Source organism: Bos mutus, chromosome 24 (assembly GCF_027580195.1).
Source record: "Bos mutus isolate GX-2022 chromosome 24, NWIPB_WYAK_1.1, whole genome shotgun sequence".
Classification (NCBI taxonomy): domain Eukaryota; kingdom Metazoa; phylum Chordata; class Mammalia; order Artiodactyla; family Bovidae; genus Bos; species Bos mutus.
The window spans coordinates 43,566,030-43,587,350 of NC_091640.1; the positions used below are offsets into that span (position 1 = coordinate 43,566,030).

Genomic DNA, 21,321 nt, shown 5'->3' on the forward strand with positions numbered 1-21,321 from the left:
TTTAAAGTATAGAATTCAGTAGTTTTTAGTATATTCACAGAATTGCAAAACCATCACCGTGATCTAAATTTAGAACATTTCTGTCAGTCTGAACAGAAACTTGAAGCCCATTACTAGCCACCCACCTTTTCTCCCAAGCTCCCAGCTTTAGCCCCACTCATCTCCTACTAGTCTCTGAATCTGCCTGCTTGGGATATTTCATATCAGTGTCTTTTGTGACAGCCTTCTTTCACGTAGCATGATATCTTCAAGGTTTTCTCATGTGGTAGCATGTATTAGTGCTTCATTTTGATCTAGTTTCAAAGCCAGCTTTTCACCACAAGTATGATAATTAGCTGTGAGCTTTGGTTGATGCCCTTCTGTTCCTGGTTTGTTGAGTGTTTTTATGATAAAAAGGTGTTGCATTTTTGCCAAATACTTTCTCCATTTTTTTTTTTCCTAAGCTTTAAGCCAGCTTTTTTTCATTTGTTTACTTATAATAATATATCACTTTAAATGATTTTTAGATGTTAAGCTAACCTTTCAGTCCTGGAAAAAATCCCAATTGGTCATGATAGATTATTGTTGTTCAGTTGCTAAGTCATGTCTGACTCTTTGTGACCCCATGGACTGCAGCTCGGCAGCCTGTCCTTCATTATCTCCTGGGGTTTGCTCAGACTCATGTCCATTGAGGTATCAATAGCCTCAGATATGCAGATGACACCACCCATCTGGCAGAAAGCAAAGAGGAACTAAAGAGCCTCTTGATGAAGGTAAGAGAGTGAAAAAGCTGGCTTAAAACTCAACATTCAAAAAACTGAGATCATGGCATCCGGTCCCATTCATGGCAAATAGATGGGGAAACAATGGAAACAGTGACAGACTTTATTTTCTTGGGCTCCAAAATCACTGCAGATGGTGACTGCAGCCATGAAATTAAAAGACGCTTGCTCCTTGGAAGAAAAGCTCTGACCAACCTAGCTGCTGCTGCTAAGTCGCTTCAGTCATGTCTGACCCTGTGCGACCCATAGACGGCAGCCCACCAGGCTCCCCCGTCCCTGGGATTCTCAAGGCAGGAACACTGGAGTGGGTTGCCATTTCCTTCTCCAATGCATGAAAGGGAAAAGTGAAAGTGAAGTCGCTCAGTCGTGTCCAACCGACCCCTTGGACTGCAGCCTACCAGGCTCCTGCATCCATGGGATTTTCCAGGCAAGAGTACTGGAGTGGGGTGCCATTGCCTTCTCTGGACCCACCTAGACAGCATATTAAAAAGCAGAGACATTACTGGCAAAGGTCCATCTAGTCAAAGCTATGGTTTTTCCAGTAGTCATGTATGGATGTGAGAGTTGGACCATAAAGAAAGCTGAGCACCGAAGAATTGATGCTTTTGAACTGTGGTGTTAGAGAAGACTCTTGAGAGTCCCTTGGACTGCAAGGAGATCCAACCAGTCAGTCCTAAGGGAAGTCAACCCTGAATATTCATTAGAAGGACTGATGCTGAAACGGAAGCTTCAATACTTTGGCCACCTAATACGAAGAGCCAGTTCATTAGAAAAGCCCCTGATGTTGGGAAAGATGGAAGTCAGGAGGAGAAGTGGATGACAGAGGATAAGATGGTTGGATGGCATCACCGACTCAATGGACATGAGTTTTAGCAAGCTCTAGGAGATGGTGAAGGACAGGGAAGCCTGGTATGCTGCAGTCCATGGGGTCTCAAAGAGTCAGAGATGACTGAACGACTGAAAAAGCAACATGTCCATTGAGTTAGTGATGCCATCCAGCCATCTCATTCTCTGTCTCCCCCTTCTCCTCCTGCCCCCAATCTTTCCCAGCCTCAGAGTCTTTTGTGATGAGTCAGCTTTTCGCATCAGTTGGCCAAAGTTATTGGAGCTTCAGCAACAGTCCTCCCAGTGAATATTCAGGGTTGATTTCTTTACAATTGACTGGTTTGATTTCCATGCTTTCTATGGGATTCTCAAGAGTCTTTTCCAGCACCACAATTTGAAAGCATCAGTTCTTTGGTGCTCAGCCTTCTTTATGGTCCAACTCTTAGTTCATTCATGAGTACTGGAAAAACCATAGCTTTGAATATATGGCCTTTGTCAGCAAAGTCATGTTTCTCCTTTTTAATATGCTGTCTAGGTTAGTCATAGCTTTCCTTCCAAGGAGTAAGTATATTTTAATTTCATGGCTGCAGTCACCATCCACAGTGATTTTGGAGCCCACGAAAATAAAATCTGTCACTGCTTCCACTTTTCCCCTTTCTATTTGCCATGAAGTGTTGGGACCAGCTGCTTTGATCTTAGTTTTTTTTTTTTTTTTTAATTTATTTTTAAAAGAAAATCCATCCTGAACCCTCCTCCCTCCTCCCTCCCCATACCATCCCTCTGGGTCGTCCCAGTGCACCAGTCCCAACCATCCAGCATCGTGCATTGAACCTGGACTGGCATCTCGTTTCATACATGACATTTCACATGTTTCAATGCCATTCTCCCAAATCTTGCCACCCTCTCCCTCTCCCACAGAGTCCATAAGCCTGTTCTATACATCAGTGTCTCTTTTGCTGTCTCGTATACAGGGTTATGGTTACCATCTTTCTAAATTCCATATATATGCGTTAGTATACTGTATTGGTGTTTGTCCTTCCGGCTTACTTCACTCTGTATAATAGGCTCCAGTTTCATCCACCTCATTAGAACTGATTCAAATGTATTCTTTTTAATGGCTGAGTAATACTCCATTGTGTATATGTACCACAGCTTTCTTATCCATTCATCTGCTGACGGACATCTAGGTTGCTTCCATGTCCTGGCTATTATAAACAGTGCTGTGATGAACATTGGGGTACACGTGTCTCTTTCCCTTCTGGTTTCCTCAGTGTGTATGCCCAGCAGTGGGATTGCTGGATCATAAGGCAGTTCTATTTCCAGTTTTTAAGGAATCTCCACACTGTTCTCCATAGTGGCTGTACTAGTTTGCATTCCCACCAACAGTGGAAGAGGGTTCCCTTTTCTCCACACCCTCTCCAGCATTTATTACTTGTAGACTTTTGGATCGCAGCCATTCTGACTGGTGTGAAATGGTATCTCATAGTGGTTTTGATTTGCATTTCTCTGATAATGAGTGATGTTGAGCATCTTTTCATGTGTTTGTTAGCCATCTGTATGTCTTCTTTGGAGAAATGTCTATTTAGATCTTTGGCCCATTTTTTGATTGGGTCATTTATTTTTCTGGAGTTGAGCTGGAGGAGTTGCTTGTATATTTTTGAGATTAGTTGTTTGTCGGTTGCTTCATTTGCTATTATTTTCTCCCATTCTGAAGGCTGTCTTTTCACCTTGCTAATAGTTTCCTTTGATGTGCAGAAGCTTTTAAGTTTAATTAGGTCCCATTTGTTTATTTTTGCTTTTATTTCCAATATTCTTGGAGGTGGGTCATAGAGGATCCTGCTGTGATGTATGTCAGAGAGTGTTTTGCCTATGTTCTCCTCTAGGAGTTTTATAGTTTCTGGTCTTACGTTGAGATCTTTAATCCATTTTGAGTTTATTTTTGTATATGGTGTTAGGAAGTGTTCTAGTTTCATTCTTTTACAAGTGGTTGACCAGATTTCCCAGCACCACTTGTTAAAGAGATTGTCTTTAATCCACTGTATATTCTTGCCTCCTTTGTCAAAGATAAGGTGTCCATATGTGCATGGATTTATCTCTGGGCTTTCTATTTTGTTCCATTGATCTATATTTCTGTCTTTGTGCCAGTACCATACTGTCTTGATAACTGTGGCTTTGTAGTAGAGCCTGAAGTCAGGTAGGTTGATTCCTCCAGTTCCATTTTTCTTTCTCAAGATCGCTTTGGCTATTCGAGGTTTTTTGTATTTCCATACAAATTGTGAAATTATTTGTTCTAGCTCTGTGAAGAATACTGTTGGTAGCTTGATAGGGATTGCATTGAATCTGTACATTGCTTTGGGTAGTATACTCATTTTCACTATATTGATTCTTCCAATCCATGAACATGGTATATTTCTCCATCTATTAGTGTCCTCTTTGATTTCTTTCACCAGTGTTTTATAGTTTTCTATATATAGGTCTTTAGTTTCTTTAGGTAGATATATTCCTAAGTATTTTATTCTTTTCGTTGCAATGGTGAATGGAATTGTTTCCTTAATTTCTCTTTCTGTTTTCTCATTATTAGTGTATAGGAATGCAAGGGATTTCTGTGTGTTGATTTTATATCCTGCAACTTTACTATAATCATTGATTAATTCTAGTAATTTTCTGGTGGAGTCTTTAGGGTTTTCTATGTAGAGGATCATGTCATCTGCAAATAGTGAGAGTTTTAGTTTTTCTTTTCCAATTTGGATTCCTTTTATTTCTTTTTCTGCTCTGATTGCTGTGGCCAAAACTTCCAAAACTATGTACTGGAAAAACCATAGCTTTGAATATATGGCCTTTGTCAGCAAAGTCATGTTTCTCCTTTTTAATATGCTGTCTAGGTTAGTCATAGCTTTCCTTCCAAGGAGTAAGTATATTTTAATTTCATGGCTGCAGTCACCATCCACAGTGATTTTGGAGCCCACGAAAATAAAATCTGTCACTGCTTCCACTTTTCCCCTTTCTATTTGCCATGAAGTGTTGGGACCAGCTGCTTTGATCTTAGTTTTTTGAATGCTGGGTTTTAGCCAGCTTTTTCATTCTCCTCTTTCACCCTCATCAAGAGACTCTTTAGTTCCTCGTCAGTTTCTGCCATTAGAGTGGTGTCATCTGCGTACCTGAGGTTGTTGATTTTTCTCCCGACAATCTTGATTCCAGCTTATGATTGATCTAACCTGGTATTTTGCGTGATGTACTCTGCATATAAGTTAAATAAGCAGGGTGACAGTATACAGCTTTGATGTACTCCTTTCCCAATTTCAGGGCTTCCCTCATAGCTCAGTTGGTAAAAAAATCTGCCTGTGATGCAGGAGATCCCAGTTCGATTTCTGGGTCGGGAAGATCCCCTGGAGAAGGGAAAGTCTACCCACTCCAGTATTCTGGCCTGGAGAACTCCAGGCCATAGGATTACACTCCATGGGGTCGCAAAGAGTTGGACGTGACTGAGGGACTTTCACTTTCACTTTCCTAATTTCTAACCAGTCAGTGGTTCCATGTCCAACTCTAAATGTTGCTTCTTGACCCACATGCAGGTTTCTTAGGAGAAGGTAAGGTAGTCTGGTTCCCATCTCTTTAAGAATTTTCCACAGTGTATTGTGATCCACACTGTCATAAGTTTTAGTGTAGTAAATGAAGGCAAAGTAGATATTTTTCTGGAATTCCCTTGCTTTCTCTGTGATCCAGTGGCTGCTGGCAATTTGATCTCTGGTTCCTCTGCTTTTTCTAAATCCATCTTGTACATTTGGAAATTCTCGGTTCATATACTGCCAAAGCCTAGCTTGAAGGATTTTGAGCATAACTTGCTAGCATGTGAAATGAGTACAATTTTACGGAAGTTTGAACATTCTTTGGCATTGCTCTTCTTTAGGATTGAAAACTGACCTTTTGCAGTCCTGAACACACTGCTGAGTTTTCCAAATTTGCTGATATATTGAGTACAGCATCATCTTTTAGGATTTGAAATAGCTCAGCTAGAATTCCATCACCTCTGCTAGCTTTTGTTGATAGTAATGCTTCCTAAGGCCCACTTGATCTCATACTCCAGGATATCAAGCTCTAGGTACATGATCACACTATCATGGTTATGCAAGTCATTAAGACCTTTTTTTTTGTATGGTTCTCCTGTGTATTCTTGTCACCTCTTTAATCTCTTATGCTTCTGTTAGGTCCTTATTGATTCTGTCTTTTATTGTGCCCATTCTTTCATAAAATGTTCCCTTGATACTTGAAATCTTAAGAGAGCTCCACTCTTGAAAGTCGTGTTGAGTAGCAGTCATGGGCCCTGGTTCCACCTTGTTTCTTCTGTATGGCGCACAGGTCACAGGTTTTCTGAACTCCAGTTTGCTTGTTTAATCCAGATGAGGACTCTGGATTAGTCCAAAGTTTCAGAAGCCACCTAGGGGTTTGTTAAAATGCAGGCTCTGGTTGAGCCAGTGTGGGATGGCACCCAATTTCCTGTGTTTCTAACCATCACTCTGGACCACACTTTGAGTACACAGTTTCAAGGGGTTATTTTATTTCATGCTCCCACTGGCTATACAGTGGAGGACTCGGCTTTATTTTACACATGAGAAAACAGCTTTTGCAGCTGATGGAGTCAGATGGCAGGACTGGAACCAGACTGGGGTCTAACTGGCCCTGAATTTATCCATGTGAAGTATAAACTTCATACTGCTTTCCATTTTCTCCTGGGTTTGCAAGAGTAACTGTGGTTCTCTAAGTAAAAGCCACTTAGTAGGGAGAAGCTTAACTGTTGTGAAAATAAATATTGAGACAAACACAGAATAATAATAATTCTTTTTTTCAATAGAGGGAAAAAGTATTGTCATGGTATCAATAGTGTGCAGGTCAACTCCATAGTGCATTAATACAGGGACTTCATTGCTGTTTTGCAGCTATTTTAGGGTTATTTAACTTAGACTGATTTATTTAAGAAATGTTTAATCTGCTGTCAGCTTGGTAGCTGAGTCAAACCATGTAACATTTTTACAAAATGATGGGGCGTGAGGCACTGTGGTTGGAACACATGTAGGGCATTGAACATTTCTAGATAAATAGCTCTCTGTGTTAGTTTTTTTTTTTTAATTTTAATAATATATTTAACCCAGTGTATCCAAAATATTTTTTCAACCAACAAACAATCGACAAAAACATTACTGAGATTTCTTCATTCTTTTTCTTTTTTTCCATTCTAAGTCTTCAAAAATGGCACAGCCATTTTATACTCTCTCCAGTTTGGGAATCCCTTGCTGTCCTTTGGGAATCCCTTGCTGTACTAAACTTCTATATCTCCTTTTAAGAGCTCTTTGTCTTATAAGGTTAAACATAATTGTCTAATCAGACATTACTGCCAAAATATCTGAAACAAGCCAAAAGCTTGTTAGAAATGTGAACTTTCATCTCTTCTTAGCCTTTTGGCTAAGATCAAGTGAATTAAGAGCTTTCATTTACTACTATTATGCTGCAGTGCATCCCCAGTAGCTAATGTGCCTTTAAGTAGTGATGGTATGGAACTATTGTGATGAGCAAGGTATTTAAAATTGTTTTCTTTTTTTATATTATTCTTTAAAAATCTCTATTTTTATATATGAATTATAAACTGCTGCTGCTGCTAAGTCACTTCAGTCGTGTCCGACTCTGTGCGACCCCATAGACGGCAGCCCACCAGGCTCCTCTGTCCATGGGATTCTCCAGGCAAGAACACTGGAGTGGGTTGCCATTTCCTCCTCCATGTGTTACAGTTTTTAAACACTAAAAATACATTAGTGAATTATTCTTTGCTATAGGCTGATGTCCACAAATGTCAAATAAACTACTACTGTGTTTTGAGTCTGTAGGAATGTAAAGTTCGTGTTCTTTTAAAATCCTCATCCATGACTTTAAGTGTAGCAAACTTACTAAAATGTACTATTTTGTGTTTTAAAGGCCAAATTCCAGGGTGTAAGTTTTATGTGGAAAATTTCATCTCAGGGCAGAATTTTATAGCATAGTCATAAACCTCAAAGAATGGGAATCTGTAATGGACAGAGCCATCACCTCTGACCAGAGTCGCCCTAACAGGCACACAAGACACATAAATGTCTCCCAGGGCCTCTGGCTCATGTAGAGACACAGAATCTTTACAGATTTTGAGAGTTAGTGCCTCAGTGGAATGTACATAGGTCCCCCGGAAACCACTGACCTGCTTTGATTAGTTTCAGGGCCCTTTGTCTGCAGACAGAACCCAGGATGAATCCCACCCAACTGTGAATGCTTGCAGGTCAGTCATGCTCAAGGTCTGTGCGTTTTCTCCAGGACTGTGTGTGTCACACAGGTCAGTGAATGGAGGGCCTTCACAGAGGGAATCTTGGGGCTGGAGGTGGGGCCTCAGCCCTGGTGGCCGCCACAGCCCCCGTGAAAGGACAAGCAGACAAGAACCACTCATCTGTCATGGTTAGCCACACATCCTGTGGGTGCAGGTGAAGCCGTTGGGTGGCATGTAGGGGTAGAGATGTGCATGGTGTTAAGTGACATGGTACCGGGAAGTTATTTTGTTACTTGTATTAACATGTGGTGAGTTTATTTTTAATTAAAAAATATTTAACATCTTCAGTTTTAATTTCAAATATGGTAAATGCTGGTAGATGTCATCCACATAGAGCTCTTTGGGGTAATGAGTCATGTTTAAGGGTACAGCGGGACCATGCCCCTGGAGGGCCGCCGGCCTCAGCAGTGCAGGAGGGAGGGCCCGGGAGGGTCCCAGGAGGATCCCGGGAGGGAGCACACTGACCAGAGAGCTGGCTCAGCACAGCCTGAGAGCAGGTGTTGTTTAAATAGTTCTTTCCCTCTGAAAGAAAGGCGAAGGCTTCTGTGCAGTCCCCATAGCTGAAGACTATCTCCCCTTGCTTGTACTGAACTTTTTAGTGTGATATTAGGTCAGATGAGTCATGTTTGTCAGATAAAACATAAGGTTCTAGGTGCTGTTGTCCTGTTCAGACCAAAAGAAATAAAGATCCAGAGCAAATAAAAAACAAGCTATAAAAATCTTAGAAGAAAAATATGTATAGAGTATTGGAGAGAAGACCTTCCTAATCAATGAGAAGCTTTGAAGCCATAAAGGAAAAAGATTATAACAATATATGATGGCATAAAAATTTATATTATCTCTAAACCCACGGAAAAGTTTCAAGAAGTGACAGACCAGGAGAAAATATTTGTAACACGTGTTGCAGATAAGATGTATAGCCATAATATGTAAAGACTGCTTACAAATGAGAAAGCTACAAATAAAGTAATATGAACTAATATGAAGAAAAATACAAATTACCACTAATCATAGGGAAAGATCACAATCACTAGTAACCAGGGAAATACAAATGACAACAAGATACATGTTTTTGCCCTCCGCCCCCACGCCCCATGCAAATTAGTATAAATGGAAAGGGCCCAGCGTCTGGAGCCACGAGGCAGGAGATTCCCTTCCCTCTCTCTGACAAGAGCAAGTGTAGAAGGTCGTGTCAGTGTGTGGAATCTCTGCTTAGGGATGCTCACAAGTGTGGGTCCCACACAAATCTTTTTGATCATGGTAGAAAAAAGAAATCTAGCGGCATAAAGAGCAGTTGCTTAGAGAATGCAAGGTCCAGTGTTTCGTGTTTAGGAACTGGGGAATGAGATCTTGTTTAAAGATGTTTGTGAAGTATTGAGTGGAAAAAAAGAACAATATATTTGTACAGCAATTCCATTCATTGAAAAGAAGAAAGCCCTTATTCAAGACGTGAAAGACAGATACACAGAATGGCTGAGTTGTGCCCTGGATGACATGGGCATCACGGTGAGAGCTGCTGGCTCGTGCGGGAAACTTGTATATTGTACACTATTTCCATGTATGTTCTTTACATTTTAAAGGCATCTTCATTATTTTTTTATAATAAAAATACTTTTCAAGTGAAACAAATATATATCCACAAATGTCCATAGAAGTATGACAATGTAATTTGATTGATTTGCTGCAAATGGTCATCTGCATAGCCTTCCATATTCAGAACAAGATGACATGGGCTGACAGCTTCCAAGTGAAGCCTTAACGCGTGTAGAGGCGTGTAAGGCCCCTCACTGAAGTCATCATCCAAAAAGCAGTACAGTTTTCTTGAGAAGAGAAAACATTTATCAATTCCAGGGCACAAGGCAGCCTGAAAGGCAAGTTTTGAATACTCTGCTGTGCCGGGGTCCAGCCCCGGTGGAGTCAGGGGTTTCAAAGAGGAGACGGCATCGGCGATCAGGAAACAACAGCTTATTTAAACGTTAATTAAGGATATAAAGAGTAATAGAATAAGGATAGCTCAGTGAGGAAATTCAGTGGAGAAAATAGGCTGAAATAAGGATAGCTCAGTGAGGAAATTCAGTGGAGAAAAGAGGCTGAATAATTCAGCCAGAAGGTGAGAGAAAGAACGACATGGGGAGACCAAGTTTCGGTGAACAAGGCCTGCACTTTATTTTCCAAAGTAGTTTTTATACCTTAAGTTATGCATAGAGAATAATGGGGGAAGGGGTAGAGTCATGCAGTAAGCCAGGCTTTCTTCCTGAAAACTTATCATACGCAAAAGTTTAGGTGATTTGCATCATCTTCTGGCCCAGAGGCCTGTTAACATTTTAAGACTCTTTCTTCAGAAAGTTTATTTTTCTCTAAAGGTGATTGGTCAGGAGCCACCCTCCAAAAGCATTAGATAAAGTTGCATTCCTATAGGGCAAAGGTGTGGTGGGCTATAACAAGTAAAAGAATTAACTCAAGGGTCCAAGGTTACAAACACTGCCAGGGACACAGCAGGTAAGGGATATGGAGACTTAGCAGCAAACATTGGCCCAACAAGTGAAAAACCCTTCACCAATACAATTTCTAATCAATCTTTTAACTGCTCAGAGGAATCTGTATTTAGACAGTTTAGAACATCTCATGCCTCTCACAAATGGGGGGCTCTGAGCAATCACATGTGGCCGGAAAAACCTATTCAGGCAGGCTAGAGGACTTCCAAAGGAGATTTTAGGTTGAAACACTATCAGACCCAGGAACTTTATTAACTGGAGCTGTAAGTTAACTCTTTTTCAGAGAGAGGTAGTGGGGGACAGCCCCCTGTAAAGTCAGAGGTGTAGATGAGAGCACAAAGCAGTAAAGTAGGCAGACTCTGGTTTTGGGGGTAGGTGCTCGAGAATTTCCAGGGGGACTCCTGAGGCTCGATCCCGCCTTTGCGTATGCCGAGCCTCCTTCCTCATGACCTTTGCCACGGGCTGAGTTCCTCACGCTGGCTCACGGCAGTGATAGAATTCCAGTTGAGCTATTCCAGATCCTGAAAGATTATGCTGTGAAAGTGCTGCACTCAATATGCAATATGCTGGGAGATGGCTCCCGGCACTGCTGTTCATTCACAAAATAGAAATAAAAGTCGGTAAAACAAGGCATTTTCTTAGGTTCAGTCTCGGTGCCACATTGGCAGCCCTTGATTCCATGCTTCCTGTCTGCTTGTTCCCAGAACTGTGGTCCCCTCCTAAGATGCCCACCTTGTGCTTGGCGGCCAGGGTGGGCCTCAATCTGCCTGCAGGAGTGATCCTCCAGGTGGGCACCTATGCAGTGGGTGCCCCAGAACCCAGCTTGGGCTCTGGAGTCTGTCCTCAGTCCACCACTTTGCCTGCCGTCAGGAGCACAAGATGATGGAGGTGGGCTCCTCATTGCTCATGCAGCCTCATCTGTGTCCTCGGGGATGGGCTTTGGGGTCCAGTCACACAGGCACCACTGAGTCCTAGACACAGACAGTTGTGTGCAGGCAGAGCGTTGTGAAGAAGTGTTTCTGCCTCACACGTGTGTCATGCCCACAGCGTGTGAGGATAGACGAGGTCACACTGGTGTCTGCAGCCCAGCTGCAGAGTCTCAGCCCTGGCCCTCAGACAGGCAGTGATTTCAGTTTCCCGGAGGTGCTGCCATTTTGATCCTGGTAGTGCTTTGTAGCTTCTGGGGGCTTCCTCCCCGAGGATGTACAAGTGCAGGCAAGCCCCTGCCCACCAGCCACGAGGCCTTGGGTGTCCAGAGCACAACAGAGCAGAGCGGACAGCTACCGTAGGGAGCCCAGTCATGGGCCAGGGGTGCATCCAGCCCACCCACCTGGGCCCTGCCGCCGCCCCATCCCCTGCCTGGCCTGGCAGGCCCATTTGTCAGTCTCTGTCCCTCAGGTGTGAAGCAGGGGCCAAGGTTGGGGTGGAGGATGGTGCCACAGGATGGGATTCATGGGTTCAGGAAGACCCTCCTTCTAACCCCACAGGATGATGCAGGGCTGGCCCTGGGCTCCGCTTCCCACAGAAGCACTGGCACCCACGCCCCCACACACTGCTGGTGAATGCATGGGTGGGGAGTGTGTGGTTTAGACAGACTTCTGTAATGGTGCAGTGGGAACCCAGTGGAGACGTGTCCTGTCCTTTCTCTGGGTGGTGCCTCTTCCCTCCAGGGTGCTGCGCGGCCATGGGGAGATGCTTTGGGAATCATAGTTTCAACATCTAGGGGCGGGAGGTCTGCCAGGGACCGGGCCCTGAGCCTCTCGTGTCGCGGGAGATGGAACCCAGGAGCTGCCTGCCCTGGGAAAGGTGCCTGAGTGGTGGCTGCCTGTCCCGTGTGACATGGGTCCGTCTCAGGACAGAACCTGTCTAAGCAGCTGGGGCCTTCCTCCCTCACCTGTTAGCCACACGGCGATACCCTCAGGCAGCAGGCCTGGAGAAGTTTCTGTCCCTGGAGGGTCTGGGAGGGGGTGACCCCATGCCTGGCTGACGACTCTCCTCTTCGTCGCAGCGGAGCTGGAGTTCGCTCAGGTGGTTGTGGTGGTGGTGGTGGTCACAGTGATGGTCGTGGTCATCTTCTGCCTGCTGAACCACTACAGAGTATCCACCCGGTCCTTCATCCACCGCCCGGGGCAGGGCCAGAGGCAGGAGGACAGGCCGCAGCTGGTAAGTGTGGGCTGGGTCTGGGTCTCCCCGGGGGTGAGGCTGGGGCTGGGACCACGGGCACAGGATGGCACTGGGCTCAGCTCATAAATCCACCGCACGGAATGCCCAGGTCAGGGTGCGATGGTCACCGATGCATCCTGCGTCCCTGCCTACACCATGAGACGGTGGCTCAGCAGGGCAGGGCTGTGAGGGTGCCAGCCGTCGGGGCATGAGGGCTGGCGGGTTGTGTGGGCTTCAGATCTGTTGTCCCCGTGAGTGGAGCTGAGGTTTCTCCAGTGTCCTGTGTCCCTGGCAGCCAGAGTCTGGGAAAGAGTGGGACTGCTGGGTGCTGCCCCCAGACCTACAGGGACAGTGTCTGTGCCTCCAGACCCACAGGGACAGGGGCCTGCAGGTCAGCCCTGAGGGACTCCTCCTCCGCCTTCCCTCGCCCTCTACATCCCCTTCCTGCCGCATTTCCTCCCTGAGTCCCTGTGCCGGGCAGGTGCATCCCAGGGCTTGGATTTTTCTTCTGATAAAACCAGGGAGGTGTGAATACCACTCCCAGAGGTTTCACAAACTCATGATGCACGTTTACACAGTGACCAGAAACCATTCAGTCCAGGCCAGGGCTCTGTTTCATGTCTAGTTGGGACACGACACAGATGGGATCCTGGAGTGCTGGGGGTCGCTGCCCAGGAACGTGTCCCCCAACTGGCAGCACTTCTTCCCCCTAATTACTGCCTCTTCCCTTAGGGCTCCTGAGAGGTACCACCGCCTTTCATGTGGCTCTGGGAGAACAGTGTGACCCGCTCACAGTCAGGGTCCCACCGGGGACCATCTGTGGCTGTCACGGTGCAGGGACGCTGCTGTAGTGATGCTCTGAGCCTGAGCGCACCCCCTCCACTCCGCCCCATCCTCCCTAGGGGCCCTTCGGTAGTCGCACTGATGCTGCTGCACACGTGGGTCTCGTGGCTGCCTCGGGGACGACAGCAGTGACGAGAGCCTTTGCCCGCAGTTCCCCAAGCTAGGCGTGTCCACAGGGAACCTGCCTCATCAGAGGGTCTTGGTGTGGGCTCTGCCTGCCTTCGTTCCCTGGGTCATTGAGTGGACGTGGGCCTGGTACCCACCAGTCGAAGAAACGTCACAGCGAACCCCAGCCTCCCCCCATCAGCAGTGCTGTGGCTATTTTTGGTGGTATTTTCTGTCTTGGGGGAGGCTGGGGGTCTCCAGAGGCCATTTGTGTGTGGGGAGGGTTGCAGAGCAGGAGGCTGAAAACTGTAGGAGGGTGTGGGGTAAGGCAGCTTCAAGGTGCCCTTCTGGATGCCCCAACATGCAGCCAGCCTCCCCACAAGGGGCCTAGAGGGTCCGGGCTACCCATGGCCTCATGTGGTTTGTGCTTCTTTGGAGGTGGCCAGGGTTTGGAGGTGCGGTGTCTGCTGTCTGCATCCCAGAAGCCACCGTGCCTGCTGTTGGCAGCTGGTAGGTGTGGCGCGCCCCCTGCCGGCCTCCCCGTGTGTGAGCATCCAGGGGTCTGAGCCAGTGCATTGCTGGGACTCCCGCACTTCTGTGGGCCTTTTGGCCCATTTGTTCTGGAACCGTGTGAGGTCTCCACAACCATGTTAGTAAAGAGTGTGTTTATTTTAAAGGGGTGTGAGAAGGGCTGGGCATATAATTTATCATCTTCTATAAAGTTTGGTTTAACACTATTGGTTAATGTTATTTTTATATATTTCTTGGGGGAAGAGCTGATAGTCAAGGTGGAACAATGAAGCCCAATAGTCCGCTTTTGTTTTTGAGGAGAGGCTGAACATGTAGATGTTCTGATGTGGTTGAGGAAACTTGACTCCTTTTCTGCACTAATGGGCTTTCCCTTTATCCAGAAGGGAAAGACAAGCTGGGGCCTCAGTAGCCGTGACAGCCCGGGTTCTCACAGAGAGCCCTCTGGGAAAAGGTGGGTTGGATCAGTGGCCCCTTTGGGCCCAGCTTGCTCAGTTTTAGAGGATTTGCTTTGTGCAGTCATAGCCCTTTCCTCATGTGGCCCCTTGCTGCCCCCAAGACCTGTGGAAGGACACACTTCTTTGCCAAGAGAGGGACAGATGGAGGCTGTTTTGGCAAGGCTAGTGAGCCTGCATCACCACAGTGTCCCTGAAATGCCTTTCCAGGGGGCCAGGGCAGTAGGAGGGACCAGCGCTAAATTTGGTGGAAGCAGCCATTTCTGGATGAAAATGAAAAAGAGCTATCAGTCAATTGGCTGCAGTTAAGTTACAAGAAAAGGAAATGCTTCAGTAGTGGTAGCAGCAGTTAAGTGGGTTTGTGATAAAAAGCTTTGTGTTCTTTCTGAGGGAGTCTGCTCTTAGTTTGTAGAACCATTTTTTTTAAACTTAGTTATTTTGGCTGTGACACTGGGTCTTCGTTGCTGTGCAGTGGGCTTTCTCTAGTCGTGGTGCGTGGCTTCCTCACTGCAGCGGCTCCTCCTGTTGTGAAGCACTGGCTTTATTTGCTCCAGCTTCAGCAGTTGCAGCTTGTGGGCTCTAGAGAGGCTGAATAGCTGTGGCACGTGGCTTAGTTGCTTCATGGCATGTGGAATTTTCCTGGACCAGGGATCGAACCCATGTCCCCTGCTTTGGCAGGCAGATTATTATCCACTGCTCCATCAGGGAATCCCTATAGAGCCTGGTTTATGTGAGTTTGGAATTTTCTTATTTGTTCTCTGAGGATAGATTTGATTTTTGGTACCCGCCAAAATCCATTTAGAGTTAAATCTCAAGAGTTGATGATGCAGTTGATGCAGTTGATCAAGTTACTGATATGATTTTGGTATAAAGTCAAGTGTGACCAATAGTAAGCCTGATGTTGTTCGGGCTACAAACTAATGCTGCAGAGGAAGGCCAGGAAGGACCCAGGAGGGGGTGGTGGACAGAAGCTTGGTCTCCGTTGTTAAGGCTCTTGTGATAAGGCTATGTTCATGTGTTACTTCTGTTCATCTGCTGGTAAAGTTTGCTTTTACTTAGTCCTTAAAAATTGATGTGGTTTGTTCTGGGGGGAAAAAAGTGTCCTCTGAATTATCTTGATTCTGAGTGGTCCCTGTTGGGGAGGCTGACCTGGGCATCTAAGGGAGGTGGCTAGGATGGCTCTGCTCCTCCCCCACCAGCTCCACGGCGAGAAGGCACGTGGCCTGAAAGGAGGCTCACAGTGTTTGGCCCTGAGCTCTCTGGTTCCCAGGCTACTTCCTCTGGAAGCCTGACTGCTCACTGGCCCTGCCCCCAGCCCAGGAGGCATCACAGTCCTCCTCTTGGATTTGGTTCTGGGCCTGTAGGCTTTCTCTAGCTGTTGATTGTTCTGGACAGTAAAGGAGTCCCTTTGTTTTCCTCCCAGGAGAACTTCCTTCATGGTTTGTCTTTCCCTTAGGGGATGTGGTCTACACTGAATCAAGTTGGGAGGGAAGAAGTCTTGAGAAGTCTGATGATGGCTGCCCAAGGTGGACAGTCACCAGCGCCTAAGCTGTTAGTGTCGCCTGGGTGGAAAAGTCAGTACGACTGAGGAATCTGTCTGGGAATAGGGAAGAAACAAGAGAAAATGGACTTTTGTTGTTGTTTGGTCGCTAAGTTGTGTCTGACTCTTTGCAACCCCATGAATGGCATGCCATGCCTCTCTGTTCATCTCCCTGAGTTTGCTCAAACTCATGTCCGTTGAGTCAGTGATGCCATCCAACCATCTCATCCTCTGTCGTCCTTCTTCTCCTGCCCTCTTTCTCAGCATCAGAGTCTTTTTCAATGAGTCAGCTCTTTGCATCAGATGGCCAAAGTATTGGAGCTTCAGCTTCAGCATCAATCCTTCCAATATAATATTCAGGGTTGATTTCCTTTACGTTTGACTGGTTTGATCTCCTTGCTGTCCAAGGGACTCTCAAGAGTCTTCTCCAGCACCACAGTTCGAAAGCATCAGTTCTTTGGCACTCAGCCTTCTTTATCAGATGGCAAAGTTGTTGCTAAATACCCAAACATCAGTTTTAGCTATGCTTTTCATCCTGGAACAGGGAGTAAAATAAAATTTCAAATATTTGAGGCCATATGATAATGTTCATTTGCTGTGAGGAACACTTGGGTAGAAACTGAAATATCCAGCAGTGATCTTGCTTTATACAAACTGGCTGTGTCACCTCCAGCGAGTCATGTACCCTCCTTGGGCCTCAGTTTCCTCCCATCCAAAATGAGTGAGAATTGGCTCAGATTAGAGACCTTCAGATTGTCTGACCACTTTAACCAAATGTGTAGGAAAGACATAGCACTTAAATTGATACCACTTAGCTCTCGAAGAGGCTGCAGTTCACAGTATGGAAAACTCTGTACTGGGTGTTTCCAGTGCCCAAATCTGATGATCCCTGTGGTCCTCTGTGTATTGAAAGGAGAGTTTAGTTGAGAGCTACACCAAGAACTTTGGGGGCATGGGGTGGTCTCATGTGGTCACAGTGCCCATGGTCCTACGGCAGCAAGTGGGCTTCAGCTGCAGCTCACAGCACCAGCCAGTGAATCCTGGTCACAGATGACTCTCTTTCAGTGCTATAAGGATGGTATCCTTTGGATGGGAAAAAAATCTAAGAGATACAGACAAAAAAAAGAGTATTAGTACTCTGAGCACTTATATATCAACACATTGAATAAAAATAATAACCCAGATGAAATGGACAGATTCCTAGAAACTCCCTCCTAAGACTGAGTCCTGAAGAAAGAGAAAATATGAATTGATCTATAACTAGTAAGGAGATTGAATCAATAATCAAAGACCTTCCAACAAAGAAATTTCCTAGACTAAATGGCTTAACTGGTGAATTCTACAAAACATTCAAAGAATTGACACCAGTCCTCAGACTCCTCCCCCAAAATTGAAAAGGATGGAACACTTTTGAACTCATTTTATAGGCCAGCATTGCCCCAGTACCAAAACCAGACCAAGACACAACAGGAAAAGAAACCAATGGCCAACATCCCAGATAAACATTGATGCAAGAATCCTCAATGGCACTAACAAATGAGAATTCAGCAGCATAATAAAAGGATTATATCACCATGACCAAGTGGGGTTTATTTCTGGAATGCATGGAGGGTTCCACATTATGAAATCAATCTATGTAATTCACCTAACAGAGTGAAAGGAAAAAAAACTACATGATCGTCTCATTGATACAAAAAAGGTATCTAACATAATTCAACACCCTTTCATAATAAAAACATTCAACAAACTAAGATACAGGGAAGCTGCCTCAGCATAGTGAAGTCATCTGTGAAAAGCCCACAGTGAACATGATACACAGCAGTGAATGACTGAGAGCTTCCCTGCCAGACCTGGACAAGGAAGGAGGATGCGTGCTTTCACCACTTCTGTCCAACACAGCTGGAGCAGCAAGGCAAGAAAGAAATGTATCTGAGTACGAAAGGGAGAAGTAAACTTACCTCTCTTTGTAGATGACATGATATGTAAGAAAACCCTAAGCGTTCCAATTAACTAATAAACAAAAACTCCACTAGAACTAATAAGTTCAGCAAAGTTGCAGGACACACAATCAGCCCCCTCCCCCCCGCCAAAATCAGTTGTGTTTGTTTACACTAACAACGAACAATCCAAAAAGAAATTAAAACAGTTCAGTTTACAATAACATCAAACAGAATAAAATACTTAGGAGTAAACTTAACCATGAATATGAATGGTTTGTAGTGTTGCTGAAAGAAAATCATCCTCAAGTAAATGGAAAGGTATCTTGGGTTCATGGACAGAAAGACTTGATACTGTTAAGATGTGGGAACTACCGAGAGCAATCCACAGAGCCAGTAAAAGCCCTGTCAAAATCACAGCAATGTTTTTCTGCAGAAATCGAAAAGCCCATCCTGAAATTCATGGGACTCCACTCCGCCTATAGCCAAAATAATGTTGAAAAAGAATAACGAAGTTGGAAATTACATACTTCTTGATTTCAAAAATTACCAGAATGCAATAAAGACAAACATTTAGACCGATAGGATAGAATAGAGAGCCTGGAAATAAACTCCCCCATGTATGGTCAGAGGGGCTTCCCTTGTAGCTCAGTCAGTAAAAGAATCTGCCGGTAATGCAGGAATCCACCTGCAATGCAGGAGACCTGGGTTCGATTCCTGGGTCCGGAAGATCCCCTGGAGAAGGAAATTGCAACCCGCTCCAGTATTCTTGCCTGGAAAATTCCATGAACAGAGGAACCTGGTGGGCTACAGTCCATGGAGTCGCAGATTTGTCAGACATTACTTAGCGACTCAACTACCATATATGGTCAGGTGATTTCCAACAGGGGTTCCAAAGACCATTCAAGGAGAAAGGACACTCTTAAAAAATGTGTTGGGAAAACTGGGTGTTCATTGCAAAATAACGACATTGAACCCTTATCTACTAGCATATACAAAAAGTTAATTCAAAACGTATCAAAACCTAAATGTACAAGTTAAAACTATTAAACTCTTAAAACAATAGGGAAAAAGCTTCATGACATTGGATTTGGCAATGGTATCTTGGATCTGACACCAAAAGCACAGGCAACCAAAGAAATTGGTAAAGTGGACTTCAAAAATTAAAATCTTAACCTTATCACAGGACACTATTAAGAGATTGAAAGGCAACTCACAGAATGGGAGAAAATATTTGCAAATCACATATCGATATTCAAAAAGTATAAAGAACTTTTATAACAACAAAGTAAGTCAACATAATTTTAATTTAGGCAGATTTGAAATAGGCAAAGAACCTGAGTAGATACTTCTCCAAGGAAGATTATACAAATAGCCAACAAGCACATGAGAAGAGCTCAGGATCACTAATTGTGATGGTTAATTTTATGTGTCAGCCTGACTGAGCTAAACAATGCCTGGATAAAGCATTACTTTTGGGTGTGTCTGTCAGAGTCATTCCAGAAGAGATAGCCATTCAACTCAGTGGACGGAGTGAAGAAAATCTGCCTTCACCAGTGTGGGTGAGCATCATCCAATCCCTGAGGGCCTGGGTAAAACAAGAAGGTGGAGGATGGACATGTTCTTTCTTCCTCTCTTTTCTTGGGCTGGGATGTTGATTTTCTCCTGCCCTTGGGCATCAGAGCTCCTGGTGTGGGGGCCTTGGAAATCCACAACATATATCAGTGGCCTCCCCGGTTCTCAGTTCTTCATTATTTGGACTGAATTATACCACTGGCTTTCCTGGTTTTCCATCTTACACATTGCAAATATGGGACCTCTCTGCCTCCATGAACACGTGGTCGATGCCTATAATCAATCTGTCTCCTGTTTCTCTGGAGAACCCTGACTTAACATACTAACCATACACAGGCCAAAACCAGAGTGAGATGCCACATCACACCCACTTGGACTGGTTATCAAGAAACTAGAAGATCAGGATTGGCAAGAAATTGGAACCCTGTGCTCATTGGTGAGAATGTGAAATGGTACCACCACTATGGGAAACAGTAGTGGTTCCCACCACCCCTCCACATTAAACATGGAGTTACCACATGACCCAAAAGTTCTCCTCCATGAAAAGCAGAGATTCAGAGAGAGATTTGTACACCCCCGTTTACAGTAGCATTATTCATGATGGCCAAAAGGTGGACCCAACCAAGATACCTATGAGTAACAAAATACAGTATGTCCCTGCAGTGGATTATTACTCATCCTTAAAAAGGAAGGAAATGCTGACACTGGCTGCACCATGGATAAGCCATAAAGTCATTATGCTCAGTGAAGTAAGGACAGTATTGTATGATTCCACTTGGATGAGGTCCTTAGAACAGTCAGATTCATAGAGACAGAGGGTAGAGTGCTGGTCACCAGGGCCTTGGGTGGAAGGAATACAGAGTTGGTGTTTAGTAGGTGTGGTGTCTCAGTTTGGGAAGAAGACAAATTCTGGAGATGGATGCGGCGATCAGTGCATGGCAAGTGGATGGATTTAATGCCACAGAACCATATGCTTTCAAATGATTAAAATAGTAAATGTTACATATAACTTACCACAACTTTAAAAAAGACAATTTTGATTTTCCACTCATCATCCAGCCCGAAAAAAGTGCCAGATTTAAAAGGAAAAAATGCAGTCATTGTGTTCTGGGTCTGCAGCCGGCATATCTGGATCATTGGGATGGTAAAGACAATCACTTGGAAGAGCACATGATTTTTTAATCTTTAATACAGATGTTTTAGTGTCAGGTTCAACTTAGGGGAAAGTTTCCTGCCAGTGTGGCTGGAGGAGTAAAATACAAAGCAGATTCCTCGAGGATAAAGGAGTCTGAAAACATGCATCTTCAGCCTGTGAGATCCAGAGCTGTCCTGTTCCTTCTCCACAACATGCAGATTCCCTGGAGCCCCTCGTGGTGGCCCAAGGCCATTGTGGGCCTGGGTCCTGGTGGCCCTGCTCCCCGCGGCACCCATGGGGGCATCTTTAGGTCACCAAGAGGTGCTCTGTGGACACAGCTTGAGTGAACAGTTCTCACAAGCACACAGCTAGGAGAGATGCAGTGCATATGGGCCTGGGTAGTGGTGCTGGCTTGATTTCATTCCTGTTGCTGTAAATTCTATAAACTGCTAACTTATTTCTCAGCTTACTCTGCCATGGTCAGAGGACCTGGCTCCCCGGGGCATTTGCTGTGGTCGCTGTGGCGGTGGTGATGTAGACGTGTCCCCAGGGGGAACAGGCTGAGTGGCCAGAGAAGCAGGGGGAGGGGAGGTCTGGAGGGGTGGGGTTGACAGGA

At 45.0% G+C, this 21,321-nt stretch overlaps 1 protein-coding gene across 18 annotated transcripts in view; it reads left to right on the plus strand.

Annotated features, from left to right (window-relative positions):
* Nucleotides 1-21,321, plus strand: part of LDLRAD4 (low density lipoprotein receptor class A domain containing 4) — a 170,084-nt gene that overhangs the window by 144,877 nt on the left and 3,886 nt on the right. For 15 of the 18 annotated variants that reach the window (XM_070361769.1, XM_070361775.1, XM_070361772.1 and 12 more), the window contains 2 exons: nucleotides 12,433-12,587; nucleotides 13,974-14,045. In XM_070361769.1, coding sequence (XP_070217870.1) covers nucleotides 12,433-12,587; nucleotides 13,974-14,045 — 227 coding nt within the window. Of the gene's footprint in view, nucleotides 1-4,262; nucleotides 7,885-12,432; nucleotides 12,588-13,973; nucleotides 14,046-21,321 lie in introns of those variants that run through there. The other 3 variants (XM_070361767.1, XM_070361766.1, XM_070361770.1) reach the window with 2 other exon arrangements.